General features: G+C 34.0%; 2 protein-coding genes across 2 annotated transcripts; one reads left to right on the forward strand and one right to left on the reverse strand.

Annotated features, from left to right (window-relative positions):
- Window positions 1–10,549: 10,549 nt before the first annotated feature.
- Window positions 10,550–14,335, reverse strand: LOC140441101 (aldo-keto reductase family 1 member B1-like). The gene is made up of 6 exons (XM_072531540.1): window positions 14,105–14,335; window positions 13,879–14,046; window positions 12,558–12,674; window positions 12,274–12,444; window positions 12,000–12,218; window positions 10,550–10,784 (listed from the first exon to the last, which is right to left on the reverse strand). The coding sequence occupies exons 1-6, from the start codon at window positions 14,177–14,179 to the stop codon at window positions 10,605–10,607; spliced, it is 930 nt and encodes a 309-aa protein (XP_072387641.1). The 5' UTR covers window positions 14,180–14,335; the 3' UTR covers window positions 10,550–10,604.
- An 883-nt stretch (window positions 14,336–15,218) lies between these two features.
- Window positions 15,219–23,049, forward strand: LOC140441102 (hsp70-binding protein 1). Its single transcript, XM_072531541.1, has 6 exons — window positions 15,219–15,569; window positions 18,543–18,723; window positions 19,741–19,962; window positions 20,239–20,394; window positions 20,813–21,021; window positions 22,895–23,049. The coding sequence occupies exons 1-6, from the start codon at window positions 15,381–15,383 to the stop codon at window positions 22,940–22,942; spliced, it is 1,005 nt and encodes a 334-aa protein (XP_072387642.1). The 5' UTR covers window positions 15,219–15,380; the 3' UTR covers window positions 22,943–23,049.
- Window positions 23,050–23,708: the final 659 nt, after the last annotated feature.

Consider the following 23,708-nt stretch of genomic DNA (forward strand, 5'->3'; position numbering starts at 1 on the left):
GGAAATATGATTTTAAGAAAAAAATGGCCATCTTGATTCCTATTGGTTATAGAAGTTTGTTTTTTTTTTAAGATTGTGTTTTTACACCATCTTTTCAGTTATTTAATGTTTATAAGCTAAAAAGTTAAACCTTTTTCAAACGATTTTTTTGATAATAATTTTGATAAAATGTTGTATTTTTTAATATATCTTAAAATTTAGGCCTCAAAGAATCGCTCTCCGGGATAAACAAATTAAATAACTTATAACGCATTTACTTTACGTACACTCATAGAAAAATTCAGTGAAGCACCCGCGGTAGCAGAAGAATCAGTAGAAAGTATTAAGCATACCTTCAAAACAACAATCACAACTCTACAAACAGAACAACTACAAGACGACACAAGAACAACAAAGAATACATGGATGACAGAAGAAATCCTAGAACTGATGGACGTAAGAAGATCTTACAAAAACCGCAATTAAGTAAAATACAAAGAAACCCAGAGAACCACCCGAAACAAAATCAGGAAAGCCAAAGAAGAATGGATGAACAGCAGATGTGGGGAACTGAGGGAATTACTAAAAAAACATGACTACTTCAATGCATACAAAAATATTAAGGAAGTCACAAATATGAAGAAAAAATTCACTACAACAACTCTAGTCGATGATAACATCCAAATAGTATCTAGCCCAGAAAATGTAGGAAATATATGGGAAATACATCGAAGATCTGTTTGATGACGAGGGAACAGAACCATAAATGAATATAGTACAAGACACAATACTTGATATATTAACATCGAAAGTTACAAAAACAATCAATACGGCAAAGCCACGATAGACCTCAGGTCCCGATGAGATATATGTAGAGATGATAAAACTTATCAATGAAGAAAATCTTCAGTCCCTAACACTACTATTTAACAAAATATATACCACTGGAATCTTCCCAGAAGACTGGCTTAGATCGACTTTTATACCTATACCCAAGAAAAATAAAGCAAATAGATGCTTACAGTTCAGATTAATTAGCCCGATAAACCATTTTCTGAAAATTTTACTCAAAATTGTACAACAACGTATATACAGAGAATGCGAAAGAAATCTGAGCGATAATCAATTTGGATTTCGTATGGGGCTTGGTACGAGGGAAGCATTATTTGGCCTCCAGATATTATTACAACAATGCTGAGATCAACGAAAAGACGCGTTTCTCTGTTTTATCAACTACGAAAAAGCGTTTGATCGAGTAAAACACACATAACTCATAGAAACCCTAACACAACATGGTATAGACTATAACACGGTGGCCCTTTTTAAAAACCTATATTGGAATCAAATGGCGTCGATTTAAATAGATAATCGTATGACAGCAGATATGTCAATAAAAAGAGGAGTTCGCCAAGGCTGTGTACTTTCTCCAGTATTGTTTAACATATATTCCGAAAAGATCTATCAAAATACCGTCGAAAATATTGAAGTAGGAATAAAAATCAACGGAGAATATGTAAACAACTTATGATACGCAGACGACACTGTCATTAGTGCGGACAGTGCTGAGGGTTTACAATGACTTTTGAATGTCATAACCAGAGAGGGAGATAGCTTGGGGCTGAATATAAACACAAATAAAACAAAAGTAATGGCCGTTACACGTGAACTAAATGCCGATATTAATATTCGTATCTACAACAAACAGACAAACCCGTACAAAAATTCCAGTATCTTGGTTGCGGGATAACAAACTATCTTACGCTTTTCAAAGAATGAAAAAATTCCTAATAAACTCTACATTATCGTTGGATATCCAATACCAATTTGTAAAAACATTCTATATTCCATATTGCTATACGGAGTGGAAACATGTACTCTCGGAATCACAAGTATGAGACGTGTAGAAGCCTTTGAGATGTGGGTTTTTCGAAGGATGCTGAATCTCTTGGACAGAGCACGTGCCCAACAACGAGGTGCTGAGAAGAAAGGGGACTGAGAGAGAACTCCTAATTGTAAAAAACAAGAAAAACGAGTTATCTAGGACATATTTAAAGAGGAGAAAAATACAACTTCCTACGATTGATAATGGAACGGAAAGTGGAAGGAAGAAGAGGTCCAGGAAGAAGAAAATGGACAGGCATGGACACACATTCGATACTAAGAACAGCTCAAGATAGAGAGCAAGTTGCTGTAGTTATAGCGAACCTTCAGTAATGGAGAGGGCACCTTAAGAAGAAGATAACGTATTTGGTCTATCTAGCTGAGATTTAGCAATACCTTAGTAATTGCCATAATTTTAAGTAGTAGTTATATTATATGTCATTATGCAAAAAAGTTAATAACATTCATCTAACGATCTACACCTTTTCTTTGAACATGGAGACAGTAGGTATACTGAATTTCAAATACGCAGATGTTTGTTCTCTTTTCCAGAATTCAGTTAATACTTGCATGTAATGCCGCCGTTTTTAAAGAGTTAAGTAGGGAGATTATCAGAACCAGAGGCTTTGTTTTTTTTTATTTTAAAAGTCTACTCTAATATCTTTTACGGTGGGAACTGACCCTTGTGTGTTTTATCGCGTCTTCTTTCTGATTGCCACTAAGAAGTTCTTCAAAATGGTTCTCCCATATATTTAATATTTGCCCTTTGACATTAATTATAGATATCCTTATCATTAGTGGAAGATCGTCTAATATCGACCACTACAATGTTTTGAAAGTAAAGCGTAATGCCAGTACTCCAATACGTGCTGCCACCTTGCGACACAGTTGCCAAACTACTAAACTACCGAAAATCCATGTGATAAGTCAGACGCACAGTTCTATAAATGTTACATAAAGTTGTTTTTCGCCGATTTTTTTACAAATTGCTCGCCTAAAGAAATAAGGTTTGTATTTTTTATGTGTTACTGTTTAGAAAATTTCTTTTAACCAATGTTATTGGTGTATTATTGTTTATTTATTGTGGCATTCGCATTGTCATAATGTTGAAGTTAAGCACTATATTTGATAAAAATATACTTTGATGTCTGTGATGGGTAATATCGTTCACGACAGCTCGATATTGTACGCTTTGTTTTTTAATGGAAATTTTGTTATTTACAGATGCCAAGAAATTATATAAGAAAAACAGCCCGTACTTCCTAGACAGAGGAGGGCATGAACCGAGCATTACCAAACCAAAAATACTGTTCAATTACAAAAGCAGTTAGTCTCTACTCGATTCCATATGGTACCCTGCAAGATCGTCGGAGAAATCGGTTTTCAGCAAAAAAAATTGCGTTATAAAGAAAACCAGTTATTTCTGAGGAAAAGGAAAATATTCTAGCTGATTATGTAATTAAATTATCAGATCTTTTCTAGGGATTAACCCCAAACAAAATACGGAAAGTTGCATATGAATATACTGTATCAAACAATATAAGAAACAACTTCAGTGCCAATAAAGAAACATGTGAAAAAGAATGGCTATATGGTTTCCTAAAGAGACATCCCAATTGTCTTAAGAAATCCAGAAGCGACTAGTAAAAATATAGTACTAGCTTTTAATAAAGCAGATATAAATGTGCTTTATGATAACTTGACAACAATAATGGAAAAATTCAATTTTCGCCCGGACCGCATATACAACGTGGACGAGACTGCGATCTCGACCTTCTTGCACCAACCCGAAGAAAGCCAGTTGGGTCCATTAGTAGCGGCGAGCGAGGTCAAACCACTACTGTACATTATTCCACCATTATGTTCCACCAATGTTTATTTTTAAAAGGTTAAGAATGAAGGAGGGATTGAGTAAAAATGGTCAGCTTGGCTCCATGTATCATTGTTCAAAGTCCGGTTGGATAACCGAGGAATTATTTTTCGGATAATTAAAGCATTTTTGTAAATTCCTCAAAGCCTCCCCTGATAATCCTGTCATGCTCATTTTAGACAACCACATCTCACTTGCTACTCTTCAATCCTATAACTACTGTCGTGAAAATGGAATCATAATGGTTTCTCTTTCCCCTCACACATATCATAGGGTTTTTCCATTGGATGTGACTTTTTTCTTTGGCTTGAAATCTGCATATAATCACGAATGTGACCAGTTTATGAAAACACATTACTATGAAACAATTGCTGTTATACATATTACAGACATGGTTACAACAGCAAATTTACTAAGATGTAAATTGGAGCTGGAAAGGCAGAATTTACAAAACAGTCATCAGACCAAAAATGACATACGACCTGACACAGAGAGGACAAAAAGGATATTACAAACAGTAGAGATGAAAACACTTAGAAAAATTTATGGTAAGACACTACGGGACAGAGCTAAAAGTACAGACACTACGTAGATGCAAGGTGAAGAACATCAAGAACTGGGTAAGAAATAGAAGACTAGAATGGAAAGATCATATAAGCCGAATGATAACAAATAGAGTAGTAAAGACGGCAAGAGACGGTTTTCAAATACGAAGATGATTAGTAGGAAGACCACGAAAACGATGGAACGACAACTTACTGGAGGCACTTTGAAAAACAGACAGTCATGTCTATACAAGAAGCCATATTGCAGAATTATTTGCTAAAATATACAACCGCGTAACGACGATTGAAAAAGGTATAAACGGTTTCAAAATTACAGGACTGTATCCGATAGATAGGAATGTTTTTAAAGAGGAATATTTTACTCTAATAACTGACTCACCTACTGCTATCGAGGATAATATGGAAATATCAGCTGCGATGACCGATGCAAACACTTTACCTTTCACAAACTCAGGTCCAGTTGCTGGCCCAAGTGGTTTGACTTCCATCAGAAAGTTTACAAAAATAATTCCCGATTCAACAAAGCTTTTGAAGCAAAAAAATTCTAAATACTTTTCTTCGGACACTGACGAATTATTTTGCGAGTTACAATAAGTGTATAATAATGAAGCTACAGATGATGAGGACAAAACAGTGGAGATTAAGAGCAGGACATTCCAAGAATTACATCCAACACCGAAACCTAGACAAAGCAACAGAAATCCAAAATTTTGACCTCTACACCGATGAAAGAAAAGTTGTTAAAAAAGAAAGCAGCTACCACTGTCAAAAAACGCGTACTTAGTGAAGATAAATAAAGTAAGAATCCAAACAAAAAGAAAAAACAGGAGATTAAAGTAATAGAGGAAGAAACATCATCAACGTGTTATGTTTGCGGTGAATTCGGGGCAGATAATTAAGAATGGTGGCGATGCAGATCATGTGGCGTATGGTTTCATGCTGATTGTACCACTGTAGATAATGCTCTTTATGCACTTCACATCATGTAATTATTGCGAGTAAAGGTTTTTCATTACTTTATTCATTTTTTTAAATTCATTCATTAATTAATTTTTTTTAACTTCGGCCGATATTTTCCCATTTGTGGTCGATATTAAATTTTTTCATTAGTAGTCGGTTAATATCGACCCAACAACTTTTTGTGTTTTTGTATTTTTTTTTCTAAGTAAAGGACTTTTAGAGGTTAAATTTTTGTTACTTCCCTTCTTTTAATATCAGTCAATGTTTACACATCAATATAATGTGTCTTTTGTTGTTACATATTTATTTTATGAATTATTTATGTTAGGTGGTCGATATTAGTCCACCTTCCCCTACAACCTGGTATTCTGGATTTGAACTCCTTTATAACTCTTGAATTATTTATTGTGGGTCTTTTCTATTGTGGTGGTTACCTCAATGTCGTTTAGGGCGTATTGGTATTGCCCTTTCTTCTTCTTTCTAAAAATTCTGTTTACTGCTCGCCCAAGATTTTCATCTTATTCCATGGTTAATCGCTACTGAAACCTGTTGACTTATGGCTCTACATTCTTCGTCGAACCAATCTTCATTTCTTCTAATCTTATTAGATATTAAAACACCTCTGCATTGCTTCTTTGAATCTAGTTCAGTGGTCTTCTATGTTTAGGTTTTCATTGATTCTTGGTAGTTTTTCGTATAATATTTGAAAGTAGTTATATCTTAACATATTTTAGCAACTCCGTATTATGTTACGTATTTTTTAAGTCTTCGTTAGATACCAAGTAATTTTCTTCTTATCAGACTTCGATGAATCCCCCCTAATAACAAGACGCCAAGTCGTATAAACTTTATTTGATCGATAGTGTGATCCGTATTGATAAAATTCAATTATTTTGACAGAGGACAGATATCTACCCAATAGTTACAATTAATTACTTTGTTTTTGACGTATGTTGTCGAAAATTTGGAGATATCACCAGAAACTTTGTTTTCTAAAGATGTGATCGACGAAATTAAAGCAGAATTTCTGTCTCTAATAAGTTTCTGAATCAAAGCTTTCTTCTTTTAAGACGTCCTTTAGCCGTTGTATTAGTTCAGCGGCATTTTTCCCGGCAGAGTTCAATTCTCTTCGTCTTCGAGTCCTCGACGTAGATCAGTAAAGTTTAATTCGTTAATCTTAGCCATTTTCACACAATTTTATTTAAATATCCCGCTTCGACACCAATGTAATGTTTTTATTATTTATCTTTCAGTTTGCAGTCTTAATTAATTATTATTATAATCTTCCAACATTTATACTACCACTAAAAACACTATATTTTATATTATTTTATTACTTAACGATACAAAATTTATCTTAGACTTAACAATATGAATTTATAACTCTAACTAACCGCTTACAATAAAAATTTCTGTATATATATTTAATTAACCGTTATCTGGAGTTCCCTAGAATGGAACATAGCGAGTACCTTTTGTGACATCAGGCATATACCTGCTTCAAGTTTTTTCTTTATTAGTATTGAAACTCATCTGATTGGTCGTCGTTCTTTCGGTACTCCGCTATATACATAAATGCAATCACCTACTGTTTCCTATCCACGACCTTTTTTTATTTCTGTGAGAACCAATAGGTATATTAAATTTGAAATGTTCCATATCTTTTACTATAAGTTCACGTTTATTACTGATCCGTTTTTGTTTATTGTTTATTCCGTACTTTGTTTCGAGACTTAGTTTGGGCTTATTAGTAGTATTGGTTTTAATGAGAGGTGGATTACTGGTCCATCGTCTCAACCCCCAATCTGGAGGACCAGGCGATTTTTCTTCAGGATCTTCTTCCCCTAGACTAATTGTCATGAAGAGCTCAGTCTACTTTTATATTTTTGAAAATGTTCTTCAGCTCGTCCAACCTTCTTCTTAGGGTGCTTGTCCGTTCCGAACGTTGGCGATCGTTCTGGCTATGATGACTTTATTGGTTGCTATACGAAATAGCTGTGTTGAGGTCTTTCTATACCATGCTCTCAGGTTAGCAAGCCAAGATATTCTTCTTTGTGATGGGGCCCTTTTTCTCTCAATTTTACCTTGCAAAATGCATTGAAGTAGCTCATATCTGCCTTGATTTCTCATTATATGTCCCAAGTACTGCAGCTTACGGCCCTTCATTGTGTTGACCAAATCCACGGTTGTGTTGATCCTCCAACCATTGCGACCTAATTGCCTGCTTTTTGGACCTTTGACATACTCTTCGTCTTTAACCCTACACAGAGGCCGTAACAAAGGCTATCAGCTGTAGCCGAGCTTTGTTTTTTTACCAGGTTGTTACTCCTCCTCCTCTTCCTTTATCCAGGCTTTACCTTTGAGATTGCAGCTAAACTACTCAATTCATCCAGCAGTTATACACGCGGATATGCTGCCTTGAGTATATGAGTTGTATAGTGGTTAATGGAAAAGAAACAATAACCCAATTAGATGCGGTATGACCATTGTAGAACTGACTAGAGGTAAAACAAAATTTTTTTGTCTAAGTAGTGGTTTGGATAAATCTGTGCATAGATGTAATTTTAATAGTAACACAAAAGGAACACTACTAATATACATGTTTTATACGTAATGTTTTTAATTTTACGCAAAAAATTTACACCAGCTTTTATAAGATAAACAAACAAATCTTACAGCTCGTTTTATCAAATTAAAGTTGTTAAAGGAAATATCTAAAATATTACTTGAGAACTACGAGAACCCTGGTGCCTATTAAAATTTCTTGTTGTTTTTATATAATATAGTTTTGTTAAAAATATCGAAATAAACACAAAATTACACAATAACTGTATTGTTTTTGTATATTCCTTGCTTCCTAACACATTTTTATTGAACCGTATTAAAAAATAATGAATATGGAACAGCTGTAATTTGCAATTCTCCTAAAAATGTGACTGGATTGGTGAAATATACGTGAACCAGAATACGATTAGTCGTGAACACTATGCGCGCTAGCAGATTTAAAATTACGACGCAGAGCGATCAGTTGATCAAGAACCGCTTAGCTGTTTATGTGGATAGTTTCACTGTGGAAGCGATTCGCGTCGTTGACAAGTTTTGTGTAAAATCTCAATTTTTAATAATAGTGATTTTTAATCTAAGTAAATGAAGAAGGCCAGACAGATATAGACTCTTACTGGACCAGAATAAAGAAAAATATTGAAGCAGCAGCGAAAGATGAAATAGGAACAGAAATTTGTGTCCGTAAAAATTATTGGCTTGACGATGATTACAACAAAAGCAAAAATTAAGCCTACAGAAAGATGCTTACCTGACGAACTAGAACAACTGTAGAGAATCTCAGACAAGGAGAAGAGAAGAAAAGAGGATACATAAAAGAAAAAAAGGGACAGAATTCAGAACATTCTGTAACAAAGTTAACATCAACAGAAAAGAATTCAAGGCAACCACAAGACAATTATTGAACAAATATTGAATAGACGGGTGGAATACTTTAAGCAGGCACTTAATATAGAGAAATAAGAAGAAAACCTGAAAGACGAAAGAGGTAAGGGGAACAGACGAGAGGGAAGAGGAACCACCAACGATTCTTGAAGTTAAAGATGCAGTTAAAAAATTGATCAGAGACAAATCACCCGGAATAGGTAATCTCGCTCCTTCTCTATCCTTCGTAAAGGATGTGGTGACGTTATGGTATTTTACGAATGGTTGCTATCCATTCTTCTCTCTCCTGGGCGCTGTGTGCTGCCTCAAACAGAGAGTAACCGGTAGCGCACTTTATTTGGTCTGATCATCGGAGTGGCGATCTTCCTCGAGTTCTTTTACCATCTACCTTGCCTTCAACCACCAACCTCTCCATGCCTTCCATTCGTTTGGTAATGTGTCCAAAGTACCTCAATATATTTTGATTGATGATTGTGGTACGCCTAGTATTGATGTCGAGTTCTGTCAATATTGAGACATTTGTTCGATGTGCTGTCCAGGGTATGCGCATCATTCTACGATATACCCACATTTCAAAGGCCATTATACGTCGTGAGTCGGACTTTTTAATGGTCCAAGTTTCTGGCGCATAAGGAAGGAGCGATAGGAAAGATAAGCGTCCGTACTAGGCGCAGTTTCGTGTTCCTGGTTATGTCCGTATCTTTCCAGATTTTAGTAAGTTTGACCGTTGCTGATCTGGCCATTGTAAGGCGTCGACGTATATCTTCTTCGCATCCACCATTGTTTGTGATAACAGAACCTAAGTAACTGAAACGGCTTACCACTTCAAACTCCGCTACGTTTCGTATTTCCAGCTGGTTATTTCTAATTCGATCGATTATCATTACCTTGGTCTTCTGTACATTAATTTTAAGTCCATATTCACGACTAATAGTATCTAGTCTGTTCATGATGTATTCAAGGTCATTTGTTGATGATGCTAGTACTAAAGTGTCGTCAGCATAGCGGAGATTGCTGATTTTTCGGCCTCCGACTGATATTCCTCCTTGCCATCCGTCGAATATAATGCGCATGATGTGTTCGCTGTATATATTGAATAATGTGGGAGAGATAATACATCCTTGACGAACACCGGCTTTTAGTTTAAAATTATCAAAGTATATGTTGTTGACTCTTACGTTTGCTGTGTTGTTGATATACAGTTGTTTCAGTAGGTATATTAGATGTTCGGGAGTACCCATTTCTCTCAGTATTCCCCACATTTTATGCCATTTTACATTATCGAACGCTTTCAAGTAGTCGACGAAGCACAAATATGTTTCTAGATTAAATTCTCTAGATTTTTCTATAATTTGTCTCTGTCTGTTAAATCCGGTCGTGATGCGCCGCTCGGGACAAACCGGCAACGTGGTAAGCCGTTCTCTCGTAAGAAATACATTGCCTATCTTACCTCCACTGCATTCTAACGGTGGCTTCTATTATAGTGTTTGATTATGTGCTTTGCCATGGCTGATTTTTGGAGTAACCCAGGAACTTTTTTGACTTCTGTTCAGGTAAACAAGTCTTTACACTATGTTTTGTTGTTACAATATACATTGGATCATTGCTTGGATCACGATCTACTAAACTACTCATCTCAAAGTGAGTTCACAAGCCAGATGAGTCATCGAGCCGAATTACACACTCTATATTATTATTTCTTACTACTGTACTATAAGCAGCATAGTACAGGAGAGAAAGGCCTATGTCTACAGCAGACTACAGCGCATACAGGGCTTTAGGTAGATAGAAGCTCATACATACGTAACACCAATTATAAAAGGTTCTAGAAATAAATACGAACTAATAAAATATATATTATATTCGTCTCAAATAAAATAGAACACAATACAAACATATTGTCAAAATGGATAATATTTGTGGTCTTTGAAGTCCAACAGAGCTGAAGTTCGAGTGTTTTTATTGCGTGATTTGAGGACCTCCAACTCATCAGCAGATAAATCAAAATCTAAAATCTCAAAGTTGTCTTTTATTCTCGTGGGACTGACCGATTTTGGAATGATACTAATACCCAGTTCCAGCTAAAATGAAAATGAATTAAAACTAAAATAAAGCGAATAAAAGGGAAATGTATATGTAATATGTATGAATATAAATATTATGTTAACAATTTAAAATAACGGCAGTGGTCGTCCCAAATAACCAACTAATTTTTACAACAAAATATTCAGGTTTTTTAAGATAACGGTATACCCATATCTATAAGTGATGTGGAAATATTTGCTGTACCTGTTATTGTACAAAACTTGACATCTATTGTTCATCCAGCTTTCCTTTGGCTTGTCATCATCATCATTGGTGCTACAGCCCTATAAAAGAGCCTCAACCTTCCCAAGTCTATTACGCCAGTCAATTCTATCCATTGCCAACTGTTGCCAATTTGCTGCGCCTATTTGTCTACCATCCTCATCTACACCATCCCTCCATCTGAGTCTTCGCCTACCCCTACTTCTACTTCCCACAGGTTGTGACATAAGGATTCTTCTAGGAGGGTTGTTCTGCTGTGATCTTGCCAGATGTCCTGCCCATCTTAGTCTTCCTATTTTTATAAAGGATACTACGTCTTTACCACCAAATATATGTTTATATCTGTGATATATCTCGTAGTTGTACCTCCTTCTCCAAACACCATTTTCTCAGATGCCACCGAATATTCTTCTCAGGATCCTTCGTTCAAATATAAGCAGGAGATTTTCATCTGTCTTGGAAATGGTCCATGTCTCCGACCCATATGTCAACACTGGTTGTATAAGGGTTTTGTATATCGTTATTTTTGTTTATTGGCTTAAGTTTCTGCTTCTCATATGTCTACTCCTTCCAAAATAGCATTTGTTTGCTAAGATTATTCTTCGCTTGATTCTTCCGTCATGACGTTCTCCTTGGTGATCAGGGAGCCTAAGTATGTGAATTTGTCCACCACTTCAAAGGTAGAGTTATTAACCGTGAATTGGTGGCTGATGTTTCTGGCTCTATTGTTGGGTGTTGATGCCATTATCTTAGTTTTCTCCTCATTTATTTGGAGGCCCATATTTTTTTAGGTGTTTGACAAGGTGGTATACATTTCTTCTGCAACTCAGTCAACATCATCTGCATATGCCAAAATTTGGGATGATTTATTAAAAATGTTTCCTCTGTTGTCTATAATCTATATATCCTTTGGCTTGTAATAATATAAAACTTACATTTGATAAAAACTAATAAATAAGAGATTAACTGTAACTCAAAATCTTTCTTACCAAATATCTTAGAACCACTTGAGCTGGTGTTTTATTATGCTTCTTGGCAATTTCTATTACTCTTGGGTCCTCAACTGTTGGTCCAGGATAATTGGGAGTTTTAGTCACTCCTATTCTTTCCAAAGGACAAAAACCGGTAACAACAATCCCTTTATCTTTGCAAAACTTAATTAGATCTGGTTGGCTGTTGTTAGGATTCACTTCAACTTGATTGACTACCTAAAATATAACATAGTTTGAGCCAGAGGCTAGAAGCTGTTGATAGAAATATTACTGGTGGTATTTTGCAATGTTTTAATAATCTCTCCATCTGTTCCTTGTTAAAATTGGAGATACCAATGCTTTTTGCTAACCCCAAATTGACACATTCTTCCATACCTTCCCAAGTTTCTAGATAATCTACATCACTATATCCAGAAGGATCTGTCGGCAATGGTTCACTTTCCTAAAACGTTTATAAATTGTGTAGTAGGTACCTCAGGATAAAGTCAATAAATTTCAAAAACTATTTTAGCTCTCATGTCGTTATTTGTTCAAATAAAGTTATGAAAAAATTACCTTGAATCCAAAAGGCCAATGTATGAGATATAAATCAATGTAGTCAAGTTCTAACAATTTCAGAGATTGTTTAAGTTGAGGTACAACCAGCTTCTTTTCATGGTAGTTGTTCCACAGCTAAAACAATTTATTTCAATTAAGACAAGATTACATTCAAGGCGTTCTGAAGTAGATGATGAAGACATTCGGATAATGAGAAACCTATATGCAGATCAGTGGACAAGATTTGCATGTAACAAGTGTTTTCCAATCAATTTCACATAAAAGATATGTTAAGCAAGGTTTTATACTCCCATATTTGCTGTTCAACATCTATATAGAGGAATTAGTCATAGAATAAAGCTGTCAGAGAAAAATCAACTGCAGAAATGAAAAATTAGATCCTATAATAAAAGGAATCATTATTCCATTATCCACTCTGAATTAGGTTACAGCAGCATTTCCTACTTGTCTGTATCCAAGAGGGAGCTGGAGTCCTTAACACAGTCCTTTGACTTTTTTCAAGGAGCATTCTATTAGCCAATCTAGAGTCTCTATTGTAAAACTGATGAAAACCCTCTCTCCGGATTAGATGGCAATACTTACTTCTTGCATATGCTGTATCTGTGCCTTCTATCTCCCTTAACTCTATCTACTCTTTACTCACAACAGCTCATAACACTTCTCCAATAATACAACATACAGCTTTTATTAGCTACAATAACAAGCAGCACCAATTTTACACCTACGAACCCATTCCCACTCTTCAATTCCTCATGAACTATGCACCTTATCTAACACATCTTTAACAAAATTCAATAAACACCTAAATAACTCATAATTAGAGCATTTTTTGAAATTATATGCAATAATCACTTTGAACAAGAATTAAACACTGATGCTTCCAAAAGTGATTCTGGTATTGGCTATTACCACAAAAAGCAATCAAAGTGGATATATGTGGATACACATACAGTGAAGTTAGAGAAGGTTATCAAGTAGGCTAGATAAAGGTCAAAACCTCCCTTGGAACTTTTATACGAACATAATGTGAGCCACGATGTAATGCTAAGTTGATTACAGCAATTTTTAAATATTATCAAGCAAAATCACTTAAAACAAAAATGAGTTTTATGAAAAAGTAGTAGTGCAAACTTGGGAAATACATGAACAGAGACAGTATCCTTATAAAAATGATTAATATTGATATAATCAAAAACAAAAATGTAATGTATAAGTAATTAAAAGTAAGTTATGTAATTATGAAAATAAACCCATCTCAGAAAAAGGGAAAAGATCATTGTGGTGATTATGATGAATGTGGAGAGACATTATTACGTACTTTAGTAACAACAAATATATCTTCTCTCTTTAGTTTACCTTCGTTGAAGATACTCTTTAATGCAGTGCCTATTTCGTTTTCATTTCCATAAAATGAAGCAGTATCAATGTGTCTATAGCCTAAACCTACTGCATACTTTACAGCCTCTTGAACTTCATTCGGTCCCGACTAAAACGTTAAAGAAACAATTAAAATTTATAGATTTATTACGTGTGCTTCTAATTACTTTGTAGGTACCTAATCCAATTGTTGGTATAGACAAACCATTGCTAAGTTTTAAAACTCTAGGTATCTTCGACATTTTAGATAACACGTAAATGCTTTTATAATGAATAAATTAAGTATTATCTCCTTATAATATCATATATTTTAAATAAAAAAATATTTAAAAATTCCAAATTCCCAGTAATGACACAGAACCACATACGGAATTACCAGTATTACCAATCACAGATCACAACAGTCACAGTCACAATTATTATTCATGCCATCTATGCAGTTGCAGGTTGCACTGTTCTAAGGTGGATTCATAGTACATAAAAAATAGGTGAATTTATACATATCCGTGCCGTGTCCGTTTCGTGTCATGGTACCATGGTTTCGTGTCACTGCCGAGTGGCCGAGTGCAATAAATAACCCCGATAAAAAAACAACAAAATACCTTGAAATACAGTAAAAAAATAAAGTTTTATTCAAACAATAATATAACCTTAAAATATGAACATTCCTAGTACATATCTTAAAACTTTGATATTTTTACCTCACAAATTGACGAACAATAAAAAAAATAATACCAATTGCACAGAATGAATGTTTATAACCAAAAGTCCTTATTTATTCTTCAAACAATTAAAAAGACCACTATTACCAACTTCTTATGGGGTAAATAAAATACACACAAATTAGAAATGTCTGGAAAGGTTTTTAAAACCCCCGCTGATTGTGATGTCAGTCTTAGGCAATGACGTATATTATTAGGTCGGCGAAGGGTCAACGAAGCTCGTTGAAAGTCGACGGCTCAGTGTTGCCATTTGTAGGGATATCTAATTTGTAAATAAAAATGCGTAAGTGTATAATATATTTTTGGACAGAGAGAATTATATTTTTTGGTATAGAATAAGTTTTTCTTTCTTTATTTATGACTATATTTATGGACATCTTTTTGAATTTTGCCCCCTTATATCCAAAGGTTTTAGTTCCGGCCCGTCCGCATTTGGCGCTAGAAACTCTCTCCCAAATTTTTCTATTGGACTTACCTTGCTAGAGACCGATGTACTTAGATTAGAATCTGATGGAATCCATGGTACAATGTGTATTCATTGTACCATGGATGGAATCTGATTAGAATCATCTGCAACACAGAACACAGCGTAGATTCTTCACCTCTCTAAACTAACCTAGAAAAATCTAGAACTTTTAACCTGTCAATTAAATTTCAAAAAAACTAACACGAACGTTTTTCACATCCCAGTGTTGATTCAGAGCTAAATTTAAAGTAAAAGATGCCAGTTGTTAATACAAGTATGGCTCTACTACCGGTAACAGAAGTTTCACACGCAGGAGAACCTACACCATTAGAAAATCAACCAAGGCAACCCATGAGTTTGCAAGGATTACTTAGATTTTCTATGGAAGCTACAAGGGCAGAAGATACGCCTTTTAATAGTGAATTCGTGCCTATGGACGATGAGGTAAGACGTTATTACAATAATTAATAACAGTGAGAATAGAAGAAATAATATGTTTCTTCTTCCTACACACTTATAATACGTTTTTCCCGTAAGAATCAGCTGCAATATTTTATATTATATTTCCTCACAGTACCTGGGCCAAAGATCTTTTCCTACATTTAACATATTTTAGTCAGTCCGTATTTTTGTTGACTCTTCTCAATACTTCATTGTTAACCTTTCAGTGCTAACGTGAATTATTTTGACGTAAGTGCTAACGTCCGTCTCTGGGACCGTATATTTATACATGCCCTAGTACTGTAAATTTTACCAATTTTTAAAATTTAATTACTTTAAGGGTCTTATTAAATACTTTTTTATTTAAAATAAATACAGTTTTATTTAAAAATTATGTTTATAAACATTTATTTGACAAAAATAATTACTTAACAAAAACAAGCTACTATTCTAAAATGTGGGAAAAAAAACCCTAAAATCTTACTACAAACAAAAAATTTGCTTAGTTGCTTTTAAACTAAAGCTTACATTATCCACTTATAATAACCACACTTAAAAAATTCTAATAATACGAGGTTAAACTTAAAAAAAGTCAATCTTTTTCTGAACATTCCACACATATACCCTTTATGTGTTCTAAGCACATAAATTTATTACACGAGTAACAACTGTACTTTGTTTTTCGACTTTTCTGGCTTCCACAGTAAAAACAACGACCATGAGATTTTGCAATATTTTGCACATTCAACGTAATATCAAACATTTCTCTGAGTCGCATACTTATCATCCTTGGCATATTTGGTGCAATTGCTCTACGTCTGGCATGTGGTTCAAGCAATTGAATACCCATTGTCTCTAAAAATGTTCTTCTAAGTGGTGTGCGTTGGGCTCTCCGAGCAGAATTACACTTGTATATTGTATATGAATTTATGCCGGCGATATTCAGTAGTGCATAAAATATCACCATGGGCCAGCGATTAGTCGATCTTGCACAATTGTAGCTTTCACACATCTTGTCAATAGTGTCCACTCCTCCCTTGGTTGCGTTGTAATCAATTATTATGTTAGGCTTACCAGTCTGGGGATCCAACGTATCATCTTCATAATGCATTGTTGACATCAGGAGCACAACTTTTTTCGGTTTTGGAATATACGAAACAATAGTGCATTTATCTTGAAATGCAAACATACTTGTAGAAGTAGGCCTATTTATAGGCGCCGTAAATTCCAAAGGCAGTTCTGGTCTATTTCTTCGAAGAGTTCCAATTATAGTGAGCTGATGATTGGCCAATAATGTATCAGCTAGCTGCTTACTGGTAAAAAAATTATCAAGTGTAACATTTCTATTTGTACCCCAGATAGGTCTGCACAAACGTACTACTAAATCCAAAGTCTTTGTGGTTTGCTGGTAGGGTCCCTGTGGTTGCTGACCAACATAAATTTCTAAATTTGAGGTATAAGCTAATTTAGCATCAGTCAAGGCGTATATTTTTATACCGTACCTATTTGGTTTTTTTGGCATATAAACTTTGAACCCACAGCGTCCTCTAAAAGCTTCTAATTTTTCATCAACTGTACAATAGTGTGACATGGTGTAGTGTTTTGGCAAATTGGTGTTGAAGTCTTCAAAAAAGTTTCGAATAGGAGCTAATTTATCTATTTTTTGTCTCTCTGCACGAGTTTGTTTATTATCAAAGCGAATAAATGCCAATAAAAATTTGAATCGCTCGTATGACATTGTAAGGCGAAATATTTCTAAGGAAGTACCGTTTTTTCTAAACAAGTCGCGAGCATTGAGATGGTTATTCTTGAACTTTCCTGCTATGTACAACAGGCCTATAAGTGCTTTTATTTCTAGTATATCCGTCTTTCTGTAGGTTCTATTCAAAGGATCAACATGTAGTTCAATATTTATATTTGTATTTATTACAATAAGTTCCAACATCTGGTCTGTTATAAAAGATCCCCAAATATCACTAAAGATTAATTTCTCCTTAGCATCCCCCTTTACTCCTGGTAAATGTCTCAGTAAATTGTCTGCTCTTGTACGCACTCGCTTATTACCAACATGCTTTCGCCATTTAGTTTTTTTATCCTTACCAAAAAAAATAGGAATTCGCCGGCAAATATTTTCTGCTTCTGCCTCATGAAATATATCATTTTCTGCTTCTGATATATCCTGTTCACTCTCTGTATCGAGATTTTGTATTTCAACTTCGTCTTCTTCAGAACTATCCGAAGAATCGTTGCATTCCAATTCATCATTACTATCAACGTCCTCTAGAAGTCTCTGCAAATATTTTTGCTCCTCCTCGTAGTTCATTTCTATTTCTAAAAAGTAAAAAAATAATATCTTATTCACTAAAAATACAACGCTAAAAGTTACAATCCTTACCTTTAGTACAGCCGCAAAAGCTAACATCCGTCTCTGAGACCGAAATCGTGTGTAACGAACAAACCGTGTATCTACATTCAACAATATTTTAATACTAACAACGGTTAGGCAAAATATGAAGCTATTGAATGACCTAGCGCGAATATCGGAACGGATCGTTAATTATCGGTATGAATAGGTTAGCTCCGTCTGTGAGACCATGCGTTAGCACTGAAAGGTTAATTATGAGCCATCCGAGAAATCTTTAAAAGACTTCTATGTATCCAATATGCTTGATTTCATTGTTGGTACTTATAGTGTCAATGTTTCTACTCCATATGCCAACCATAGCACTTTATCACAACACAATGAGTACATATCTGTATTAAAAAAGTGTGAAGTTGTAATATTTGAATGTACAGAAGGGGAAATAAATATGAGAATAAAATTATATAGGCAGAAAGTAGTCAAGAATATTAAGGCTTATATAAGAATAATTTTTACAAATGGATTAAAAGACACTGGTTGAAAACATAAATAAATAACCAGTATCTACAGCAGTTGATAGTAATTACAATTGTTTGTTTTTTTTTTGTTTTTAGAGAAAGAAATTCCTTGAAGAAGCTCTGAAGTCAATGACAGTAGATGTTGTTGAAATTCTCCAAAGACAGATAGTGTTGTTAAAAGGAGTTGAATCTATAAATGCTTCAGAAGGGAATATGAAGTATTTAGAAGCTATAGAAACTATTTTGGAATATGTTGATAATATTGATATTGCAAATGGTAAGTTAAATAAATTCTTGTTTTTTATGTAGTATCAGAATTATCAGATGTTGATGGTAACTTTAACAAATGCTTCACAACCTTTCCACATATTCGAAGGTTGCACTACAAAAGCAGTTGAAATAATAAAGTTTTTTTAATTATTGATCTGAATACAAATGGAATATTGTTATAAACAGTCTATAAGCTTGTCTCTAACTCTCCATTGTATATCTATGTAATCAGTACAAGTATTTCCCATTTCTTTACATTGTTGGTTTGATTTCGGCAATGTTTAATTTTTTGTTTAATTACACCATAAAGACACCATTACCATAAAGTCAAGAAAAAAGTTTGAAGCAAAAAAAAATCGGTTGCCTGTAAAGTCGGTTTTACGGGCGAAGATTTTACGTGACAACGTCTTTTTCTCGGTAGAATATTTATTGATATGAATATTATTAAATTGCACAATAGGAACAAGGAATTGAATGAAAATAAGAATTGCACAAATTTTAACTATAGAAATATATTTTGTTTACTAAAACATTGTACATGTAAACTTAAACTTAACTAATTTCTATTTGAGTGATTTTGTTGAGGATAGGACGATGATAGGAGAAATATGAAATCTAATTCTCTAGTGCTGCGCGCGCAGCGGACTGATCATGTTTGAGTGGGAGAGAGACGCAAGGCATTCGCCGGTCCGGCGGGCCTCTCTCTCGTTCGGTGACTCATCGTAACAGACGTGAGCGGGCGTTACACTTTTTCATGAGTGACTCCGAGCCACAACCTAATTTAAGACGTTGTCACGACAAAATACAATTATTTATTATAAACATTGTAAAATCAAATTAGTCAGTAGATTTACTTACATATCTGTAATATTTTTTATCCAGTATGTGTTTAAAAAGGAATTAAGCTTTTATAAAATGCCTGGAAAACTGTAGATAAATGAAATAGTACTATTCAGTTGTATTATTAGGTCATTATACTTCTCTAAAGATATAGATAATTCACAATACCTTTTATGATTTCCAGATTTTCACAAAATTGGTGGATTTACAACCATTTATCCCTGCATGAAGTCCACTGATAGCAAAATTCGAGCAGGAGGATGTGAACTACTGGCAGTTCTATGCCAAAACAATCCATATTGTCAAACAGTAGTTCTTGATAATGAATTTGTACCAAAACTTTTATATATGATAGAAAACGATGATGATGGACAAGTCATAACAAAGGGTATTTATGCTTTAGGTGGTAAGTAGAATTATATCAACTTAAATTAACCTACATTTTCTTATTATTATTTAAACACACCAACAGTCCATTTGTGTGCTTATGTATAAGTTGTAATTGGACATTTATTACAAAATTTGACGAATATTTTGCCAATTACCGTGTTTTATTTGACTTTACCTGCCAATGATATTGGTACAATATATCATAATTTTTAAAAGAAACCTATTGTATTCAACAATTTTAGACTTTGCTACAACTTTTATTCCATTTTTCTACTAAATATTTATGTTTTAGGCATTGTAAGAGACAATCCTGAAGGTCTGACACAGTTAATCCATTATAATGGACTCTCAGTGTTATTGAACTGCCTGAAAAGTAATCATGAGAATGTTATTATCAAATCAGCATTTCTTCTTGGTACCTTATGTAGAGCAGAACCAAATTTAAAAGGTAATGATATTAACTATTATTAAACTGATAGATATCAATGTAAACAGTCAGATTAACTTATTTAAGATATAAATATCATAAAATATATGTAGCAGTTTGAGTTTTTGATGTGTCTAGAATAATTTCTACTGAGATATCAAAGGTACTACTAGAGAAGTACTACTCAGCATCAACTACTGTCCCTGGCACCTTTCTCGTCTTACAACAATAGTATATTACAAGGGTCATCTGAGTATCTACAAAAATTCCTATATGATGCTATTTCTTTTCATAGCATTAACATATATTATTACAAAAATGTTAGTAGAAAGAAGTTACTTTGTTGACATTTGAAGAGATAACATGAAAAAATTAATAAAAACACTTATTTTAAACGCCTTATTTTAGGATATATTAAAACCAACCATTTAAATTTTAGAAAAACTTACATCACTAGGAAGTGTTCCACAACTCATTTCTTTATTTTTAACTGAAAGATCTGCTTGCCACGAACATGTGATGTCTTTGCTGGTATCTATACTTGAAGATAATCCTGTTGCTGTAGATCAATTTAAAAACCATTCACCAAACATGAAAGATTTGTTGCAGAGATATTTGTCTAGTGTGAATAATCGAGAAGAATGTTTGGTAAGTATGATAATCATTTGAATAATTGAAAAAACTAACATATTTCTCTCCTTTATATATTTTACAATAAATTGTGTGGTAGCTCAAGGGAACATCCATAAACTACGTCATAGAGACGGCAGGAGGGACTATGTTTATTACGATGGTATACGATAGGTGGGAGGAAGAGGGGCAAGAGTGCATGTCTGACATCATTTGGTGTCTTTCGATTTGTCACTATTGTGTCTATAAATATAATTTTATATTTTCTTACTAGCTCTTATGATAAATTCGTAAATACAGTATTATAGTTAATTTAAAAAAATTCAGAATCCAGAGCATTGAATTTTTAAAAAATCACTGAAGGAGATCATAAGTTGTAATTGCAACGTCGACATGAGGCATTATCTCGACTGTAAATGACGCTTTATGACGAAGAGGAGGAGGTGTTAAAAAGTCAACTTTTTTTACTACTTAGTTTATGGATGTTCCCCAAACAGTAGTTTCAAATTATAAAGTAGATAAGCTATGTTTGTGTGACTACATATATAGGGAAATCAATGTGTTAGAGAGAGAAGCACCTTTTAAGTAAGAGTGAAAACAATATATCTTAAACGTCGCAAGCCCCACCCCAATAGTCGTTCCCTTTAATTCGCCATTATGACTTAATAAAACGTCTTTGTTATTTTCTCTCCTGTTTTTGTCTTTAATGGATGAGTCCGTACGTGACATTTGACATAAAATGTGACATAGTAGGTGATATTTGACATAAGACGTGCCGAAACACATGTCACATAATATGTCAAATGTCACTGCTTATTTCAAATTTCACATTTTATGTCAAATCTCACGTTTTATGTCGAATGTCACGTTTTATGTCAAATGTCACGTGTGGACTCGTCCATTAAAGACGAAAACAGGGAAAGAAATAACAAACACGTTTGCAGATATTAAGTGATAACGGCGAATTACTGACGCCGACAAACGGATAATAGTTTAACCTCAAAAGTAATTTATAAATTAATTAAAAAAAAAAATCGGTTGCCTGTAAAGTCGGTTTTACGGGCGAAGATTTTACGTGACAACGTCTTTTTCTCGGTAGAATATTTATTGATATGAATATTATTAAATTGCACAATAGGAACAAGGAATTGAATGAAAATAAGAATTGCACAAATTTTAACTATAGAAATATATTTTGTTTACTAAAACATTGTACATGTAAACTTAAACTTAACTAATTTCTATTTGAGTGATTTTGTTGAGGATAGGACGATGATAGGAGAAATAGCATCGCACCAGCGGACCGATCATGTTTGAGTGGGAGAGAGACGCAAGGCATTCGCCGGTCCGGCGGGCCTCTCTCTCGTTTGGTGACTCATCGTAACAGACGTGAGCGGGCGTTACACTTTTTCATGAGTGACTCCGAGCCACAACCTAATTTAAGACGTTGTCACGTCAAAATGGCGAATTGCTGGCGGCGGCCATCTTGAGGCGGGGCTAGTGACGTCAACATATCGTTCTCACTTTTACTTACCTAAAAGGTATGTCTCTCTCTAACATATTGATTTCCCTATATCTATAGTAACACAAACGTAGCTTATCTACTCTTTTAAAAACAATTAATAGTCATAGATATTTATCTAATATGTTGGTAAATATTTAGAAGATATCGTGTTGCATAAAACAACAAAAATCTAAATTTGTAATACAAAATATGACTACAAATACGAAAAAGACATATATCTTTAAATCAATTTATCTGGATTGCTACTGGCCAACAATTTCTCTTAATCACCTGAAGGAAAACTTATGTTGATTCAACTATATGGTTCTTTATTCCTGCTATACAATTTCTCCTAATTTATTTACTTCATTTGTTTCACTTTTTTAGGAAGAACAGACATACTGTAAGAGGCTTCTCCATATATTACAATCCTAGATCAAAACTGCAAGCACTCAAACAACAGCTGTGAAACTTTTTTTATCTTTACATATTGTTTAAATTTTTGTATATATTTATTTAAAATAAATTTGTTTTCTTTTCTACTATGTGATAGTTATTGCTTAACCTAATCCGATCTAAAGTGATTCAAATTAATTATAACCAGTCTTAGGCACGAATAAGATAAGCGAACATATATGTAGATGACATAATGTCCCACTTAATTTTCCTACTGTTTCCTAAATAGCAAATGTCTAATGTTGGCAGATGACTTACAATTTTGGAAAGTTATATAGCCTAAAAGACCAAGCCTTGTAGCAAGATGACTTAGGCCAACTACAAAATTGGTGCAATCAGAACAAACTTCACTTAAATGTAAAAAATGTTGTTTTATAAGTTTTTCTCGTAAAGTCAATATAATCGAAACCAGCTATACTATTAATAATCAGCCACTGAGTTATGTTTCTTCTATTCGGGATTTGGGTATTACTTTCGATGAGAAGCTTACTTCTGTGACCACATAACACTATTTCAATAAAGGCATTTAAACTTCTCAGTTTTGTTACTAGGAATTGCAAGTATTTCTCCATTGATTCAACAAGATTAGTATATTGTTGCTTAGTTAGAACTATTTTGGAATACTGTTCAGTTATTGGGGGTTAGAAAGTCCATCATAAATTTTTCAGATATTGTGTGTAATGTTTTCATTACGACTGAAAGTTGTTTTCAGTGTTGTGAATGTTTAATTATAAGTTTTTTACAA

This window comes from Diabrotica undecimpunctata, chromosome 5 (genome assembly GCF_040954645.1).
Source record: "Diabrotica undecimpunctata isolate CICGRU chromosome 5, icDiaUnde3, whole genome shotgun sequence".
Taxonomy (NCBI): Eukaryota; Metazoa; Arthropoda; class Insecta; order Coleoptera; family Chrysomelidae; genus Diabrotica; species Diabrotica undecimpunctata.